The following is a 17950-nucleotide window of genomic DNA, read 5'->3' on the forward strand; positions in this document are numbered from 1 at the left end:
CAGCAGTTAAAAGCACTTTGAAAGTCTGTTCTGTGGCATTTGCATGGTTTGTGTTTTAAGTACCCAATGAATGTTATTTAAAGCTAACTGACAAAGACAGCAGTGTATGCATGTAAAATCAATGCAGTGACAGCTTTAGGAAGAAAGTGGCCTACATAAAAAAAAAAAAATAAACAGGCAAGCACTGCATTGTGGGATACCTAGAGGCAGACTAAACAATCAGAATTACTTCAAGACACCAGACACAGAAATTACATATAAAAACATTTAAAAACCTATAAATAGTCCCAGAATAGTGTTAAAATGTAGGAAACACCAAACCAGGATGAAAAAGACTTTTTTTTGAGTCTGTGGGCACAATTCACCTTTAAAGAACTTCTAAAATATCTCTAAACCTCAACAGGATCCCTGGTTATTTTGACAACCCATTCTACTTTCTGTTGCTCAAGTCATTGTGCTAAGAGTTATGTTTTAGAGTTACTATCAAAAATAATTCTTTAACAGTACTCTTACTAAACTCCGGCATTGTATCCAAATGCACCCTTTGTCACCCCCTCTAATTCCCATTTCTTTCCAACATGTCTTTCTCCTCTCTTATTTCAGCTACATTTTAAACTCCACTTTTATTTTTTCCCACTCCCTAGCGATCCATTTTGAAGAAATTTCCATCTTCCTTAAGATGAGTTATTTCCTCTATTACTTAAATTCATGTTTTTAACATAAAAGCAGGAAAGTTCCAGTGTTTCATGTTTACTTCATTAACATGCATCTTTATCTTAGTCTTATTGGTGCATGATGGGAACAAGCTACTGGATGTCTCAAAGCTTTCATTTAATACCTATAATGTTTGTGAAATATTTCTGCCCAATTTAGCCCAGTTATTGCATCTTGGGGAATATGTAAATTATGAGCTCCTGTTGGTAACATTGCATATTCTTTCTAAAAAATACTAATATTTCTTAAGAATGTACCTTCTTTTGTTACATTTGCTCTTCTACATCCCACTTACACATTCACACTGTTGCAAATCAGGTTCCAGTCACCACACAAATTTTCCCTGCTGAAGGCTAATTATATTTCTAACAAAATTCTCTAAGTTCCGTAATAGTAGCTTTAAATGGAATATAAATGCATGCCACTCATCCCCCTTCCCTGCCAAAAAAATTACATACCTGCCATCAACTTTCTTCTATCATTACTGGAGCCTTTCTCACAATTTATTATGCTCCCTGCTCATTATTAAAATCAGTTGCTACATTCACATGCTCCTTTATATCGAATGTGTCTAATGTACCATTGCTATTTGTACTCTGCAATTCTTAATATAAATCAGTACTCAGTCTATACGTGCTATACCATTTAAGGTTCTCTAATGGAATATCTGCATCTGAAATGTAGAGTATCGACAAGCCAAAAAAAAAAAATAATTATATATATATATATATATATATATATATATATATATATATATATATATATATATATAAATATAAACAAAGTGTGTATATAAAAATAAAAATAAGTGTTCCAGGTCACCAGTAGAAGCAATAAACTTTAATACAAATACACAAATGAGCGCTTTCGTCTTCGTACAAGACTTCTTCAGATAAAACTGCACTAGTGCTACACTTCTTTTATATAATGGTCATAATTACTAATAATTAATATTTAAAGCACCACATTCAAAAAAGCTGAATCTAAAATGTATGAAATTCATGTACAATTACACAGTTATATATAAAAACACACTATTACAACAATGCATAAAAAATCAAATAATTGATATTTATAATTATAATGAATATATGTACCCCTTGCATAAAATCTGATGAATTATATGTGGAGTAAATCAAACTCTTACTGCTTTAGCTGTCAGTACTGGTTTGATACTCACATATTCGTTGAGGCCAGGGGGAATGTTAGCCTTCAACCTCAATTGCCATTTCAATTCCATATTCAGTAATACGTTTTTCATATCCCCACCCCTGGTGTACTTATCATCAATGATGCCGAATTTGAAACCACTAAACAATGGACAAGAAACTGAATGTTTGAACAAGGCACTAGTATCTTTCCCAGTCCTTGTATCGTACAAGTGCTCATACATTCTATCTTTCAAAGCTCTTTCAGTTTTCCATATATAGAAAGCTGAGCACTGCACACATGCAGCCAAATAGACTAACATCTTAGTGTTACAATTGCCCCTACAAAATTTAACTACACTGTTGAGTCCATGGTTCAAATGTATACTCTCCTCCTTATAAATATACGGACATTGGCTGCACCTACCACAAGAACTGGTACATAGTATATGTATATACATTTTTTATATAGGTGCAGAAATGTGGCAGGCATAAATGAACATGCCCCATTACAAACATGCCCCATTACAAACAAGTACACAACATATATGTATATCTCAAGCCAAACACTGCTGCACCTCTAATAAAAGGGAATTTCCCAAGATGCAGCAATTCTGGACTTAATATGCATTTTCCTCTAAATGCATTTGTACTTCCAGTGTCCCGAGGATCACACTTACAGTCATTGAACTTGCAATGGAAATCTCTCACACATTAAAGCATGTATCTACTTACCGAACATTCAGCTGGACAAGCTAAAAGAGGGTCCAACCAGTCAAATGTCAACCAAAAAGTCATTCAAAAACACCACTTCATAAAACTTACAAGTGTACTTGTTTGTAATGGGGCATGTTCATTTATGCCTGCCACATTTCTGCACCTATATAAAAAATGTATACACACTAATTCAGAGATCACACAATATGGTAATGACAAATTCATAATTCCTGATTTACCACAAATCGCATGCAGCAGCACACACTGCATGTTTTTACCTCCTGTCCCTTCAAATGAGCCAAACACCTCAACCAACCCAACTAGCCACATGTTTGATCAACACCCCCCATAGACAATATAGATTAAGCACAGATTACGCCACTTAACATTTGCAGTGTCAACACTACGATCATAGGAAAAAAAGTGCGTGTTTCTTACTTGCTGTTGACCACCAATCTTGATGCAGTTTCAAGCAAAGTTAGTGGCACCTTCAGCTGAATATTAGGAGTCAAAGGACTGGGCTGTTCAAATGAATTGCCAAACAAGTCTAAATTCTCAAGATGCAACAGTTTAAATTCACAGGGCAAAAACGGTAACTTGTTGCGTGCTGCTGACAAGAAGCGCAACTTCTTAAACTGTCCAAGCTTGAAAGGCAGTCTAATCAACTCATTGTCATCAAGCTTAAGATGGACAAGTTCTTGGAGGCTGCAAAACTGAATTGGCAATGCTCTGATTTTGTTCTGGCTAAGGTCCAAAAACTGTAGAGATTTCTGTAATGTTGAGCTACAGAGGGCGGTACTGAAGGATTCCAACTGGTTGTCATGCAAATTCAGTTCCTGAAGGTATAAAAGATCCCCAATTGTGGAAGGAAGTTTTTTGATATGATTGTGACTCAGATCAAGTTTTCGCAGTTTTTTGAGACATAGCATTCTCATATCCACACGAGCAAGTTTGCAGTAAGAGACCTGTAGGTGTTCAAGGGAATATGGAAAATTTGTTGCCAGAGGATAATCTTTTTTGGATGTGATGATCATTCTGATTTTTGGCTTTTCAATCTCAGATGTTTTTGCTGGTGTCAGAATAGACAGTGGCAGAGTTCTGATTTCATTGCCTTGGTGAGCTAGTCTTACTGCTGAAAGGAAGCTCTTCAAGTTGACCGAATCTGCCTATAAAACAAAACCCAATTCAGTCACAAATAATTTAATACAAAGCCTGCTGCACCTTTACTGTAGTTCTCATACACTTATATAGTGGCTACTAAGAGTGAATACTGCATATTAAATACTAATACAATTGGTCAGTCTTCACAAAGTATGCTCGATTAACAGTTCAAGTGACTAATTACCTACCTAGAAAACCAGCTAAACACAATGCCCAATAAAGAAATTGGCTGGTTGCTGGGAGGCTACAAAAAAGTGGGGTCTGAAACCCTTCAAAACATTACATGATAGTAGATACCAATTTGGCACACATATTTTGGCAAGTGGCCAAATTACAGATGCCCTATCCTGTATCCAATAATATCAGACACCAACCAATGCTATCTAATATACAGTATTTGTTCCCAGTGCATAAACTCCTGACTAACCTTTACAACACAAAACTCAATGAAAACTCATTCTGTAGAATTTTAACCATCTGAAAACAGCTTCTCAAATACAATTGAATATTAAAATGTTAAAAACATTTCAGAACGAACATTATGAAAACTAGGGATGCCAAGATCTGAATATCATACTGACAAAGAATCTTCCTGCTTCCCATCCATGAGTATACCCTCTAAGTACCAGTGATCATTCATTACACAAACCCTCAAATCAGAAATAGATTATCCTTCCTAAACTTTATTAGCAGAAACTATAATACAATAAATATTACTATGAAAACATACCAGGTTAGTATTCTAAATAAGTGAAATAAATAATGTCAAGATACAATTGAGGAGTACATATAGTTTAAGGAAATTCCCTTATTCGTAGGGACAGTCTACATAAAGTAGACCAACTACTTACCTTAAGTAATCCTCAACTTCTAACTATGAACTTGACATGATGTAAAAGGCTGAATTTATTCTTTAATTACATCAGAAGGCAAAAGTGAAAGTGTTAATACAATATATGTATTAATAAAATGTGACCACAATCATATAGCTTAGAAAAAAAGTTGCTGTAAATAATTTTGTGCAAATTTCACAAAAAGCAAAGACATGCCACAGTGTTCTACAGAAAACAGTAGACATGCTTTCAACATTTACAACTGTAGTTAACTTATCTGTAAGTAAAAGTAAAAACTCAGGCTGTATAACAAGATAAACCTGGTGTATTCTTATCAGGATCAAGGAAAACCTAACCAAACCCCCATCAATCACATGTCAAACAAATATGATACATGTGGACACATCCCTCACTTATGGGGGCATGTGATAACAGTACCAATTCATGAGGAAGAAAGGAAGATCATATCAGACTGACCAACATTCCATGTGAAAAAGGAGATTCATAATAGTGATTAAATATAAATCATGTGGATAACAGCAATAAACAAATAGCAATAAATAAAAAATTCAAAAGTATATTATAGCTCAATGGATAAAATATTTAAGTGATAGGACACAAGTCACAATGTGTGTGTGTGTGTGGGGAGTAGCAGGGGGTACCAGCCTTTCCCAACTGGGGATACCAGTTATACCTCACATGACTCTTATTTATAGACTACGTTAAAATATAAAAGTTTGAAACACTCTGGATGACCAAATATGCTGCCAAGTGTATACTGACCATCATTACTTAAAACCAAACAAAACAAGTCTAATACAAATACACTTAGTGCAGTAGTAGTAATGACTTACCATAAGACTTGGCAAAAAGAATAAAAAAAAATACAAAATAATGCTCAAACTATAATATACAAGCACCATCATTATCTCATAGCAATCGAATACAAACTCAAACCTCCAGATATGACTAATGTTAAAAATGTACATTCTGTAGAACAATTAATGTTAAAGAGCATCTCTTGCGACTCTAGAGAGATTATACCTTTTTACATCTCACTAATCCAATCTTTTATTAAATACATTAGTGCATTCAGTAGCCTTCAAACATCCTGTAACAACTTGAGGTACAGTGACTTCTTGCTAGGAAAGTCATAGGATTGGAAATTGAACTATTCTGACAAAAACTAATAAAATCTCATTTTGTTTCTTACAGAAGAGAGCTTTACCTGGCCTACAGAGAAGTAAATGACTAGATTCTATCCAAAAGTCTGTTCCTGGAACATACTACTGGGGGTGCCAACCAAACTGTCCATCCATGCTTACATGACTGCACAAATACAGTTTCCACCATCTAGAGTTTACTAGGCAAGTAGGAAACAGGAGAAGCAGATCAGGACTAGAGTAAGGGCTACAAAAGAGAGCAGATTACTACTGTGCATGTGTGGTACTAGACATGATGCTTGTGTTACTGTCTTAAGTAGTGGCAATGTTATGGAAAACGTTTTAACTAGGGTAAGGTGTAGGGTTAGGTTTAAAGCTCTCTGCACTATCTTACTAATGTTTGTTAACCCCAGCCCTGCACCTTACCTTAGGCAAAACCCTAACAGTACCACTATTTAGACAAAATGGGTCTGAAATTAGTTGTTGGGCACTGCTCAACAGTTACCAAAAGGAAAAGGTTTTTTTCATTTTGTGATAGGCTGTGGTTTCACTCATTTTTTTGTAAGATTATTTTTGAAGTGTTGGCAATGATCAGCTGTGCTTTGATGGTTCAGCATATACTCAAGCAGTACAGATGGCTGAATTTCACGTCATTTCAATCTGACATTAAATGCATTTGCATTTCAGGGAATGTAATTTCAATGAAACATTTTCAGCAAATCATAGTTCAATAAAATGTAGATTCAATGAACACCACACCTATAACATACACTGTATAGATATACAATATATAAAATTGTGATTACATGCACACAAAAGGCATTTGCTCCTGCACCCTCCGATGCTTGCATCCCCCATACCCCCACTACTTACAAACATCAACTCACTGTATTTTAGAGTAGACAGAACACAATCTTGATCTTTGCACATTAACAATCATACGCAGAAAGTCTCTGTACTTGTGTGGGGGCTGAGAACAAGGTCATTATATCTTAAATATTCCTCCAAAACCACAGAGGTCACTATATCCTGTGTTGGGCTGAGGACAGTGTGGTCATTATTTCTTTAACTTTTCTCACAAGCATCAGAGAGGTGCATGGTGGGTCACTACAGCTTGTATAACAGCACCTTACTGTCTCTATTAGTAACAAGTTTTAATCATATTTTTCTATTTTCTTCACAATCAAGCATCTAATGCATATACAGGAGGCTATCTTTTGAAGATATTAAATAAGCTTTTTATATGTCTGACAGCAGATATGTAATGCTCCCTTTGTTTTTTTTTTTTCAGGTTTGTTATCAGTCTGACATCAGAAAGGTACACAGAAGGTGGCTGTCTTTTGGGGGAGTAGGGAGTGAGGCATACTGTATATAAATACAAAAGCAGCAGTTTGAAATATGGCAGTCAGCATTTGTGCCTTAATTTTAACCCCAATTTATCAAAAGGGATGCACAGAAAGTAACTACCCATTTTGAGGTGAGGCGGTGTTGAGTACCTTCACAGGCATTTGTCTTCTCAGTTTATTGTAAACTGGTGTTTGGTCACCTTTGAGCATTAGAAGCTGTATACAACTTACTTCTTCCTGGAAATAAATAGTAGTATTGAATTTTTGACAGTTGTTTACTTTAGGACACACCAGAATGTGCAGTAGCAAGTGTCACACCCTGTGTGACGTGGGTCGAGACAAGACTGCAATTATTTAGAATGAATACTGTCCAATTTAACAGGCAGTTTATTTAGATAATTCTTATTTGTGTGCTTTAGAAGATGAGAGATTAAAGGGACAGGCAATGTAACCTACATTGGGGGCTTCTGCCCCCCTCCCACCCATCACCCACAGTAGGAATTCAAGTTATTTAAAATTATGTACAGCACAGGGTGTGGGAGGAGGGTGTAGCAGCCCCGTCCCCCCGATTGATATGGGTAGCTGTCTCAGCAATTAATTACTTCAGGACACCTTAATATAAAAAGGATTAGATTAACAAATCATTCCACCAGAAAACACACAAATGACAGCATATTGGGATGTCAATCAAGTCAGCAGTGTCCACACCTGCATATACTGCAATTACATGTCTTAATGCAAATAAATGAGAAGTTATGTACCTACCATAACGTTCCATGTTAGTGGTCTTCTCTTGCCTTCTTTCTTGCTTGATGGGTTCGGAGCCGATCCTCGGCTCCGACTCGGCACTTTGCTAAGCTCGAGAGTCACTTTTACCAGCTCGAGGCAGCCCCATATCCCATGATGCAAGGCGGTAAGTACCCAGATCTCGTTTGATGACTATAGGCAATAACACCTAGCATAAAAAACTTCCAAAAAGGAAGAAAGAAGGAGAGAAAAAAGCCTGAAGGATGGTAGGAGGACCAGCACTGTATGGTCTTCAGAAGCATACTTCCTTGTAGAGAGAAAGGTCTGTCCAGGCCAGGGGGAAGGAGGGAGGGTCGCAAGAAAGAAGGCGAGAGAAGACAACTAACATGGAACGTTATGGTAGGTACATAACTTCTCAATGTTAAGTTGTCAATCTCGCCTTCATTCTTGCTTGATGGGACCACGTCCCTAGCACCTCTATCCTGGGTGGCTCAATGGAACAGACTCTTGAGAACTGTAGAGCCAAAACTGGCTCTGTCCCTGGAGGCCAAATCCAATTTGTAATGGGAAACAAAGGTATGAGGAGTGGCCCAAGTGGCTGCTGCACAAATAGTGTCTAATGGAAGTCTAGCTTGAAAAGCTGTGGAAGTGGCTAAGCTTCTGGTTGAATGCGCTTTAGGTTTCGAACACAGCTGTTTTCCCGAGCTGATAAATTTCAGAGATGACAGAAGAAAACCATCTAGATAAGGTCACTTTTGAGACAGGAAGGCCTTTCTTGTTATCAGCATAAGAAACAAAGAGCTGATCGGATTTCCTGAATTGTTTTGTTCTGTCCAAATAATATCTGAGTTGGCGGTAAACATCAAGATAATGTAATTTTTGTTCCGATCTGTTTGAGTAGTTTGGGAAAAATACAGGAAGATCAATAGCCTGATTCAAATTAGTCTTTGAGGCGACCTTAGGCAAAAAGGTCAGATTAGTTCTCAATGATACTCTGTCTTTGTGGAAGACTAAATAGGGGGGGCGAACAGATAGAGCATGAAGTTGACACCCTCCTAGCCGATGTAATAGCAACCAGGAATAAAGTTTTCCATGAAAGAAATTTCAGGGAACATGAAACAGCTGGCTCGAAGGGAGGAAGAATCAAGGATGTCAGCACTAAATTTAGGTCCCATTGAGGAGGAGGACTCCTGATTGGAGGTTTCAGGAGAAAAATTCCTTTTAAGAAGGCTCTACAAAGCCTGTGGGACATAATGTTGTGATCTGCGAACCCGACATGAAAGTTCGAGATAGCAGCCAACTGAACTTTGACCGTGGAAGAAGAGGAGCCCGCGTGAAAGATTTCCGCTAAGAAATCCAAGACTGCTTGTACTGGAGCAGTAAAGGGATCAATATTTTTAGCTTTTGCCCAACAAGAAAAGCGTTTCCATTTGCCAGTATAAATCCTCCTAGTGGAGGATTTTAGGGAAGCTACTATGATGTCTCTAACAGGATTAGAGATCATAGGAAGCCTGGCTAAGGAAGGAAGTGGAGCAACCATGCTGTGAGGTTGAGAGAAGGGATAGACCAGTGCAGCTTACCCGATTGGTGAATCAGGAGGTCTGGCACTGGGTCCAGATGCCACGGCTGCACCAAAAGGTGACGATGGAGGAACGGAAACCAAATTTGTCGAGGCCAATAAGGAGCGATGAGAATCATTTTGGCTCTCAAAATGGTGGCTTTCTGGATTACTTGTGGAATCAGCGAAAAGGGAGGAAAGGCATAAAGAAGTCCCTGGGGCCAATCCTGGGTCAGAGCGTCTCTGGGGGGATGGCCTGGCAGTGGGAAGAGAGAGAAGTCTGGGCATTTGCTGCTTTGGGGAGTAGCAAAAAGATCGCAACATGGGCGGCCCCATTCTAGAAAAATCTCCTCCACTATAGATTGTTTGAGAGACCACTCGTGAGGCATGAGAATAGCTCTGCTCAATCTGTCCGCTAAAATGTTGGTTTTCCCAGGGATATGCGTTGCTACCAGAAACCGATGAGAGGAGATCGCCCATTGCCAAAGTCTGAGCGCTTCTCGACACCAGGGGTAGGACTTGGTTCCGCCCTGTTTGTTGATATACCATACTACAGACATGTTGTCTTTGTGGACTGCAATTGTCCCCAAGGGAAGAAAGTCGTTGAGGGCTTGCAACGTTAAAAGCACTGCTCTCATCTCTAGGACATTTATGTGCAGGTGGTATTCGAACGGTTGCCACGTCCCATGAACCATCCTGCCCTGATAATGCCCCCCCCACCCGATCAGGGAGGCGTCCGTAGTGACAGTGGCTAACGGGGCTGGAGGTACAAAGGGTCTGCCTTGGTGAATCTGGGGAGAAGTAATCCACCAAGAAAGATGATTCTTGCAAATCTGTGTCACCAGTATTTGGTGACGCATCGGAAGTGGTTGGTAAGACCACTGAGTGAACAACATCCACTGAAGAAGGCGCATATAGAAGCGGGCCAGGGGAAGAAGGGTAATGGCCGCAGCCATGAGGCCCAACACCTTTAGAACCATTCTGGCTTGTACTTTCTTGCTGGCTAGGATGATTCTCACGTGACTTTGTATATCTGAGATTCTTTGGTCTGTGAGGGTAGCTGACATCCGAACAGTGTTTAAGTTTGCGCCTATGAAAGTAATAGACTGGCAGGGCAATAAGGAGGATTTTCCGTAGTTGATCGAGATGCCCAATTGAGTGCAAAGATTTATTGTGTAATCCCTGGCTTGAAGAAGCTGATGCCTGGTGGCAAAGGTCGCTGAAGAGAACATCTGCTTACCATACCTATCCATGGTCCTAGAGTCCTTATTAGGAGGATGGACAGGTACGGAAGGATCTGCAAGTTCCTTCTTAGTGGCAGCCGCCACCACCATGGCATCAGCAGGGACACCTTTTGTAAGGAATTGCTTGTCCGAAGGGGCAGTAATAAATTTAGACGGCCTCCTAGGAACTGGCTCTACAGAGTCAGGAGCAGCCCAAGCCTTTCGAGCAATAACCTGCATAAGGGGGTCGAAAGGCGGAGACACCCAGGAGGTGGAGGGCCGAGATCCAAACACCTCCAGGTATACAGACTCATCCTCAGAGGGATTATTGGAGGGCCAGTTTCCCCTCTGTTTAAGGAGTTCTAGGATGTCTGAAAAGGAGACATCCTCAGAGGGGGATCTTGGGGATCCCTCAGACTCATCTAAGTCGGTATCTGAAGTGATAGACTCGGGGGAGTCCACGTGTTTCCTCTTACAAGTCCTCTTGCGCGGAGGATCCCCTGACTGATCAGGAGAATCCTCGGAAGAGGGGGTTCTTCCCAGTGGGGAAACCTGAGGCGGAGGATCTCTGGGTCCGGGAGCAAGAGAGATGGCAGAGATATCGACAGGCACCGTAGAGGGAGGAGCTAAGGGAACAGACTGCTGGCTGAGTCCAGTGGCCAGCACACTCTATCACCTCGAAGGCTCCCCTCCCAGGGAGGTCCGAGAGAACCCAATCCGAAGAAACAGGAACTCCAGGGCCCACTGAAAGGGAAGGCTCCGAGGCAGATGTCGGAGCCGAGCTCACCAAGGCCGAGGCTCCAAGGGGAAGAGTGGGCTCTGACAAGGGTCCGATGCCACTCACCCCCTCGGAGGAGACCAGGGAAGCCCGATCACCGAATCCCTCTAAGGAAGGTCTCGAAGAGGAGATAAGAGTAGAGGCTGAGGGAGCAGAAGGGGGGGTATCTGTCCCTCAGCCACAGCAGAAACTATTCCGAAGACTCCAGCTCCAAACTCTGAGGTAGAGTCGAAGGAGGAACTGCAAGGGGTGTGGACTAATAGTCGCCTGTTGAGACGGACTATGTAGCATCTGGGCCAGTGCCTGTGATTTTAATAATCTACTGACCACCCTCTCTAAATCATGGTCAGAAGGCCTGATGACCTAGATGATCGGCTCCGATGGCTCCGTTCGAGAGAGGAGGCCGGAGTCGAGAGTATCGGTTCCAAGGAAGGGGACCTGGACCTCTTCCTCGAAGGAACCATCGGAGCCGACGAAACCATGGATGCCGGAGCCCAACTTTCGGCACCGACAGAAGGTCTCGATGCATCGGCTCTGGCCGGAGCAGATACAGACATAAAGTTAAGGGTGTCGGAGCCGGTCGGCGCTGACACCGAAGCCTGAGCCACATGGTGGTCGGAACCAATCGGAGCAGACACCGATGTGACGAACAGTATCGGCCAAGGTTTGTAAACCAGGATCAGCTCCAGCCGAGCGATCTCGACTCTGAAAGAGTCGGAACCGAGGCCGCAGGCTTGGACACAGAAGCCTGGGCCTTGGAAGAATTGGAAGTCTTACTCGGAGCCGACTTAGCCGGAGAGCCCTCCGGTTTAAGTAGGCCCCTCAAAATCAATTTGTTTCTCCTCTCCTGCAGGACTCTCTGGCTAAAGGAATGACAAATCGCACAGGAGTCCTGCAGGTGGAGAGGTCCCAGGCAGTATAAGCAAGAAGTGTGACCGTCTGTCAGAGACATCTTCTGACAGCACAAGTCACACTTCTTAAAGCCCGAGACCCTTTCCTTGGACATGGTTGCAAAAACACACACACAACACAGTCCCAAGAAACAGTTATCCCAAAAATAATGAAATAACTAACCTCTCACATACACACACACAACCTAACAAGGGGGGGATGGGAGGGGAGAAGGCCTGACTAAAAAAATTAAGGAGTGAGGGATATTCTAGTCAGAAAGGGACTTAATCTAAACTAAAAATGTTAAATATAAAGTTTGAAGGTGAAAAAGGGGCAAAAACAGTAATATCTAAATCACTTACCAGGAGCTGGTAAAAGGAGGACCTCATCAGCGAAGCGGCAAACGAGATCTGGGTACTTACCGCCTTGCATCATGGGATATGGGGCTGCCTTGAGCTGGTAAAAGTGACTCTCGAGCTTAGCAAAGTGCCGAGTCGGAGCCGAGGATCGGCTCCGAACCCATCAAGCAAGAATGAAGGCGAGATTGACAACTTAACATCTTCCTTTTCCATATACATGACTTTTCAGGTCTTCTTTGGGAAAAAAGGGGGACTTCCAAGATGGCTGCACACTTATCAACAGTTCAATTTCAGATCTCCCAGTGTGAAAAAAGAACCAGAAATAAGATCTAGTAATTCTGCCAGCTTGAGTAAAATTCAGATACTGACTACTAAGTGCACTGCCTGGGGTCTATGGTTAATTGAAGCAAACATCCAAATAGCGTTTAATCATATACTACTAATCAAAACTTTTTCGCCATTTAGGCTTTTCATCATAAACCAAATCAAACAGCAATAGCTGGCCAACATCGGTATCATCAGATGATACAGTCAACTAAAGCTAAACAATAGCAACCTTCAGAAATTAGAAGTTATGTACCTACCATAACGTTCCATGTTAGTTGTCTTCTCGCCTTCTTTCTTGCTGGATGGGTTCGGAGCCGAACCTCGGCTCCGACTCGGCCACTCTAAAAGCTCAAGAGCTAGTTTCACCGGCTCGAGGCTCCCCTATATCCCACAATGTTAGGCGGTAACTTCCTCAGATCTCGTTTGAAAGCTAATACCAGCAATAAATTTCCATAAGGAACAAATAAACTCTTCTAGGTCTGTCCTGGCTAGGGGGAAGGAGGGTGGGATGCAAGAAAGAAGGCGAGAAGAAGATAACTAACATGGAATGTTATGGTAGGTACATAACTTCTAAATGTTAAGTTGTCAATCTCGCCTTCATTCTTGCTGGATGGGACCGCGTCCCTAGCACCTTGTCCTGGGTGGCCTATCGGAACAGACTCTTGAGTACAGTGGAACCAAAGTTGGCCCGGTCTCTAGAGGCCAGATCCAACTTATGAGAAATGAAGGTATGGGGAGAAGCCCAAGTAGCTGCAGAACAAATCGAATCAATAGGCAGCCTATCTTGGAAAGCCACCGAGGTGGCTAAAGCTCTAGTTGAATGAGCCCTGGGTTTGGATGGCAACCGTTGATGTCTTATCTCATACACTAGGGTAATCAACGAAGTAAGCCATCTAGAGAGAGAGACTTTGGAGACTGGAAGGCCCATTCTACCTTCTGCATAAGAAACAAACAGTTGGTCAGATTTCCTGAATTGTTTGGTCCTGTCTAGATAGTACCTAAGCTGGCGATGAATATCTAAACTGTGTAACTTTTGTTCTGACCTATTAGAATAATTTGGAAAGAACACAGGAAGCTCAATGGTTTGATTCAAATTTGCCAATGAAGCTACTTTGGGCAAAAAAGACGGGTTAGTACGCAAGGAAACCCTGTCTTTGTGAAAAATTAGATAAGGGGGTCGACTACACAGAGCATGGAGTTCAGAGACTCTTCTAGCTGAGGTGATGGCTACTAAAAAGAGTGTCTTCCAGGAAAGTAATTTTATAGAACATGAAGCCGCAGGTTCAAAGGGGGGAAGAATTAAGGAAGCCAGAACCAAGTTGAGATCCCAATGAGGAGAAGTATCTTTGATGGGTGGTTTGAGAAGAAAGACTCCCTTTAAGAAGGCCTTGCAGAGTTTGAGAGACATGATAGAGGACTCTGAGACTCCAACATGAAAGTTCGAAATTGCAGCCAATTGAACTCTAATGGTAGAAGGGGACGAACCTGCATGGAAAAGTTCGGCTAAAAAGTCTAGAACTGTTTGAATAGAAGCAGTGAAAGGATCTATGTTCTTGGACTGCGCCCAAAAGGAAAAGCGTTTCCACTTGCTATGATAAATCGTCCGAGTGGAAGATTTATGAGAGGCAATCCAGATATCTCTCACTGAGTGAGATATCAAAGGAAGCCTGGCTAAGGTCGGAATTGGAGGAACCAAGCTGTGAGGTTCAGAGAGGGAAGGGAGTGGTGCAACTGACCCGACTGATGGGTCAAAAGGTCTGGAACTGGGTCCAGATGCCAAGGTTGTTCCAACAGATAACGGTGAAGAAAGGGGAACCAAATTTGACGAGGCCAGTAAGGGGCAATGAGGATCATAGAAGCTTCCTGAGCGATGGCTTTCTGTATCAGTTGGGATATCAGTGGGAAGGGGGGAAAGGCATAGAGAAGTCCCCGGGGCCAAACGTGTACTAGAGCCGCCTCTGCTGGGATGGCCTGGTTGGGGAAAGAGGGTGAAAAAATCGTCGCACTTGCTGTTTTGGGGAGTAGCAAAAAGGTCGCAACAAGGCCTGCCCCACTTTCGAAAAACTTTCTCCAAAACTGAGTTGTTCAGAGACCACTCGTGAGGCATGAGAATAGCTCTGCTCAATTTGTCCGCAATCACATTGGACTTCCTGGGAATGTGCGTTGCTAACAAAAATCGCTGAGAAGAGATCGCCCATTGCCATAGTCTGAGTGCCTCTCAACATAGGGGATAAGACCTGGTTCCGCCTTGTTTGTTGATGTACCACACTACAGACATGTTGTCTGTTTGTATTGCAATAGTTCCTAAGGGAAGAGAGTCTTGTAGGGCTTGCAACGACAGGAGCACTGCTCTCGCACTGCTCTCATCTCTAGAACATTTATATGCAAGTGGCACTCGAATGGTTGCCACATGCCCTGGACTGTCCTGCCCTGGAAATGCCCCCCCCCCCATCTGATCAGGGAGGCGTCCGTTGTCACTGTAGCAACCGGAGGGGGAGTTACAAAGGGTCTCCCTAGGAGGAGCTGAGGGGATGAGATCCACCAAGAGAGATGACTCTTGCACGATTGAGTTATCCGAACAGGATGGGACATTGGAAGGCTTTGATAAGACCATTGTGTGAAGAGCATCCATTGTAAAATCCTCATGTGGAAGCGGGCTAATGGTAGGAGAGGGATGGCCGCAGCCATAATTCCCAAGACTTTCAGGATCTGTCTGGCCTTGACTTTGTTGTTCTGTAAAAGAAGAAAGACCTTTTTGTGAATGTCTGCTATCCTCTGCTCTGTGAGTCTGGCTGACATCTTGACTGTGTCTAGATTTGCACCTATGAAAGTAATAACACGACAAGGCGACAAGACAGACTTTTCGTAGTTTACGGAGATGCCTAGTGCCTGACATGTGCGGAAGGTGTAGTCTCTGGCGAAGAGTAGGAGACGCCTGGTGGGGTCTGTAAGGAGCCAGTCGTCTAAATAAGGGAACACCTGGAATCAGATGAGAAGCTACCACTGCCATGCATTTGGTGAACACTCGGGGGGCTGTAGTGAGACCAAAGGGCAGGGCTCTGAATTGAAAATGACTGGTTCCCAGCCTGAAGCGGAGAAATCTCCTGGAGCGTCGATTCATTTTGATGTGATAGTACGCATCCTGGAGATCTATAGAGCACATCCAGCTGTCCCGTTCTAAAAGGGAAAGAATGGACTGCAGCGTGACCATCTGGAACTTTGTTTTCTTGACAAACTTGTTCAAGTTGCTGAGATCCAAAATGGGTCTCCAGTCCCCTGTTTTCTTTGGAACCAAAAAGAATTTGGAGTAGGTTCCGGATCCTACCTGGTCTGCTGGCACTGGTTGAATGGCTCTTTTGCAGCAGCTTTGAAATTTCTAATGCTACTTGTTCCCTTTGACTGGGTGGAACGTCTGGAAGGGATTTGTTGGACAGCTTCGGAACGAAAAGAAAGGGAATTTTGTAGCCTTCGGAAATGATAGACTGTACCCACTTGTCTTGAGTTAGGGATAGCCAGGCTTTTGGGTACAGTGACAACCTTCCCCCGACTGCCTCCAAAGGTGGACAGTCGGGCAACATCTCAGGGATGCTGAAAGGGCTTGTCAGACAAGGATTCTCGACTGCCCTGATTCTGGGCCCCTCTGCCTCTGGGGCGCATCTACCATTGTTGTTCCCCTCTGCCTCTAGAGGTGAATCGACTGCCAGGCAAGTCTCCTTGAGATTGTTTCCGGAACCACATCTTTCCCCCCTTCTGACCTTTGGGGTAAGGTCTAGAAGGAGTAGAAAAACGGACTCAGACGGCAGAAAGTTTTGCCATCAGTCTCGCACCTAGTCAAGGTTTCCTTCACTTGACGACCAAAGAGGGATGATCCATCAAAGGGGGAATTAGTAAAGGACGCCTTAAAGGGGTCCGCAAAATTACAAAGCCGCATCCAGGCGTGCCTACGCAAGGCTACACCTGTACCTGCTGCTCTACTTGCTCCATCAGCCGCATATGACAGGAGGCGCATGGAGGAGTTGGTGATAGAATTAAGGGTAGCTAGCTGAGAGTTCATCCTATCCTGAAAACCCGCAGCTGTTGGGTCCTTCAGCATTTCACTTGCTTCCTTGAGTAAATCCCTCTGAAGTAGAGTAAAATGGCACAGGTAATTCAGCGATTTCATTGTAAAGGTCGCTGACGAGAACATCCGCTTCCCATACCTGTCCATCGACCTAGACTCCTTGTTAGGAGGATGAACAGGTACCGAAGGATCAGCTAGCTCCTTCTTGGTAGCTGCAGCCACCACCATAGCATCAACAGAGATGCCCTTGGTCAGAAATTCTTTGTCTTTGGGGGCCGTGATGAACTTAGAGGGTCTCCTGGGGGTGGGTTCCACTGAGTCAGGAGCCGCCCAAGCCTTCTTTGCCACCACTTGCATAAGGGGGTCAAAGGGAGGGGACACCCAGAAGGTGGAAGGGCGAGAGCCAAACGCCTCAAGATACACTGATTCATCCTCTGAAGGGTTGAGGGCTGGCCAATTCCCCCTCTGTTTTAAGATTTCAAGAATGTCTGCAAAGGAGACATCTTTAGAGGAGGAACGAGGGGAACCTTCAGAATCCTCTAAATCAGTGTCGGAGGTGACGGACTCAGGTGAGTCAATGTGCTTCCTCTTACACTGCCTCTTCCTAGGGGGCTCTTCTACAGGATCAGGAGAGGCCTCGGAAGAGGAGGAGATCCCCACAGGGGAAACTTGAGGAGCTGGCTCTCTACGGTCGGGGACAAGAGAGCGAGTAGAAATCACCTGAGGCACCATGGAGGGAAGGGCAGACGGAGCCGACTGTGGATTAGAACCAGGTTCCAACACGCTCCTCATGACCTCAAAGGCATCCCTGTCAGGCAGAGCCGGAGGTCTCCGTTCCGAAAAAATGAAAACCTCCCCCGGCACCGACAGTGATGGCTCCGAGGCCGATGTCGGAGCCGAACTCACCAGCGCCGAAGCACCGAGA

The 17950-nt window shown here is 43.1% G+C and overlaps 1 protein-coding gene across 1 annotated transcript in view; it reads right to left on the bottom strand.

Annotated features, from left to right (window-relative positions):
• The window catches only part of LRR1 (leucine rich repeat protein 1), a 209804-nt gene that overhangs the window by 161071 nt on the left and 30783 nt on the right, over window positions 1–17950 (bottom strand). Inside the window, exon 2 of the mRNA XM_044074279.1 lies at window positions 3018–3745. Within this exon, the coding sequence (XP_043930214.1) occupies window positions 3018–3745 (728 nt within the window). The remainder of the gene's footprint in view (window positions 1–3017; window positions 3746–17950) is intronic.

Source organism: Protopterus annectens, chromosome 6.part0, assembly GCF_019279795.1.
Source record: "Protopterus annectens isolate FY-2018-M chromosome 6.part0, PAN1.0, whole genome shotgun sequence".
NCBI classification, from domain to species: domain Eukaryota; kingdom Metazoa; phylum Chordata; order Ceratodontiformes; family Protopteridae; genus Protopterus; species Protopterus annectens.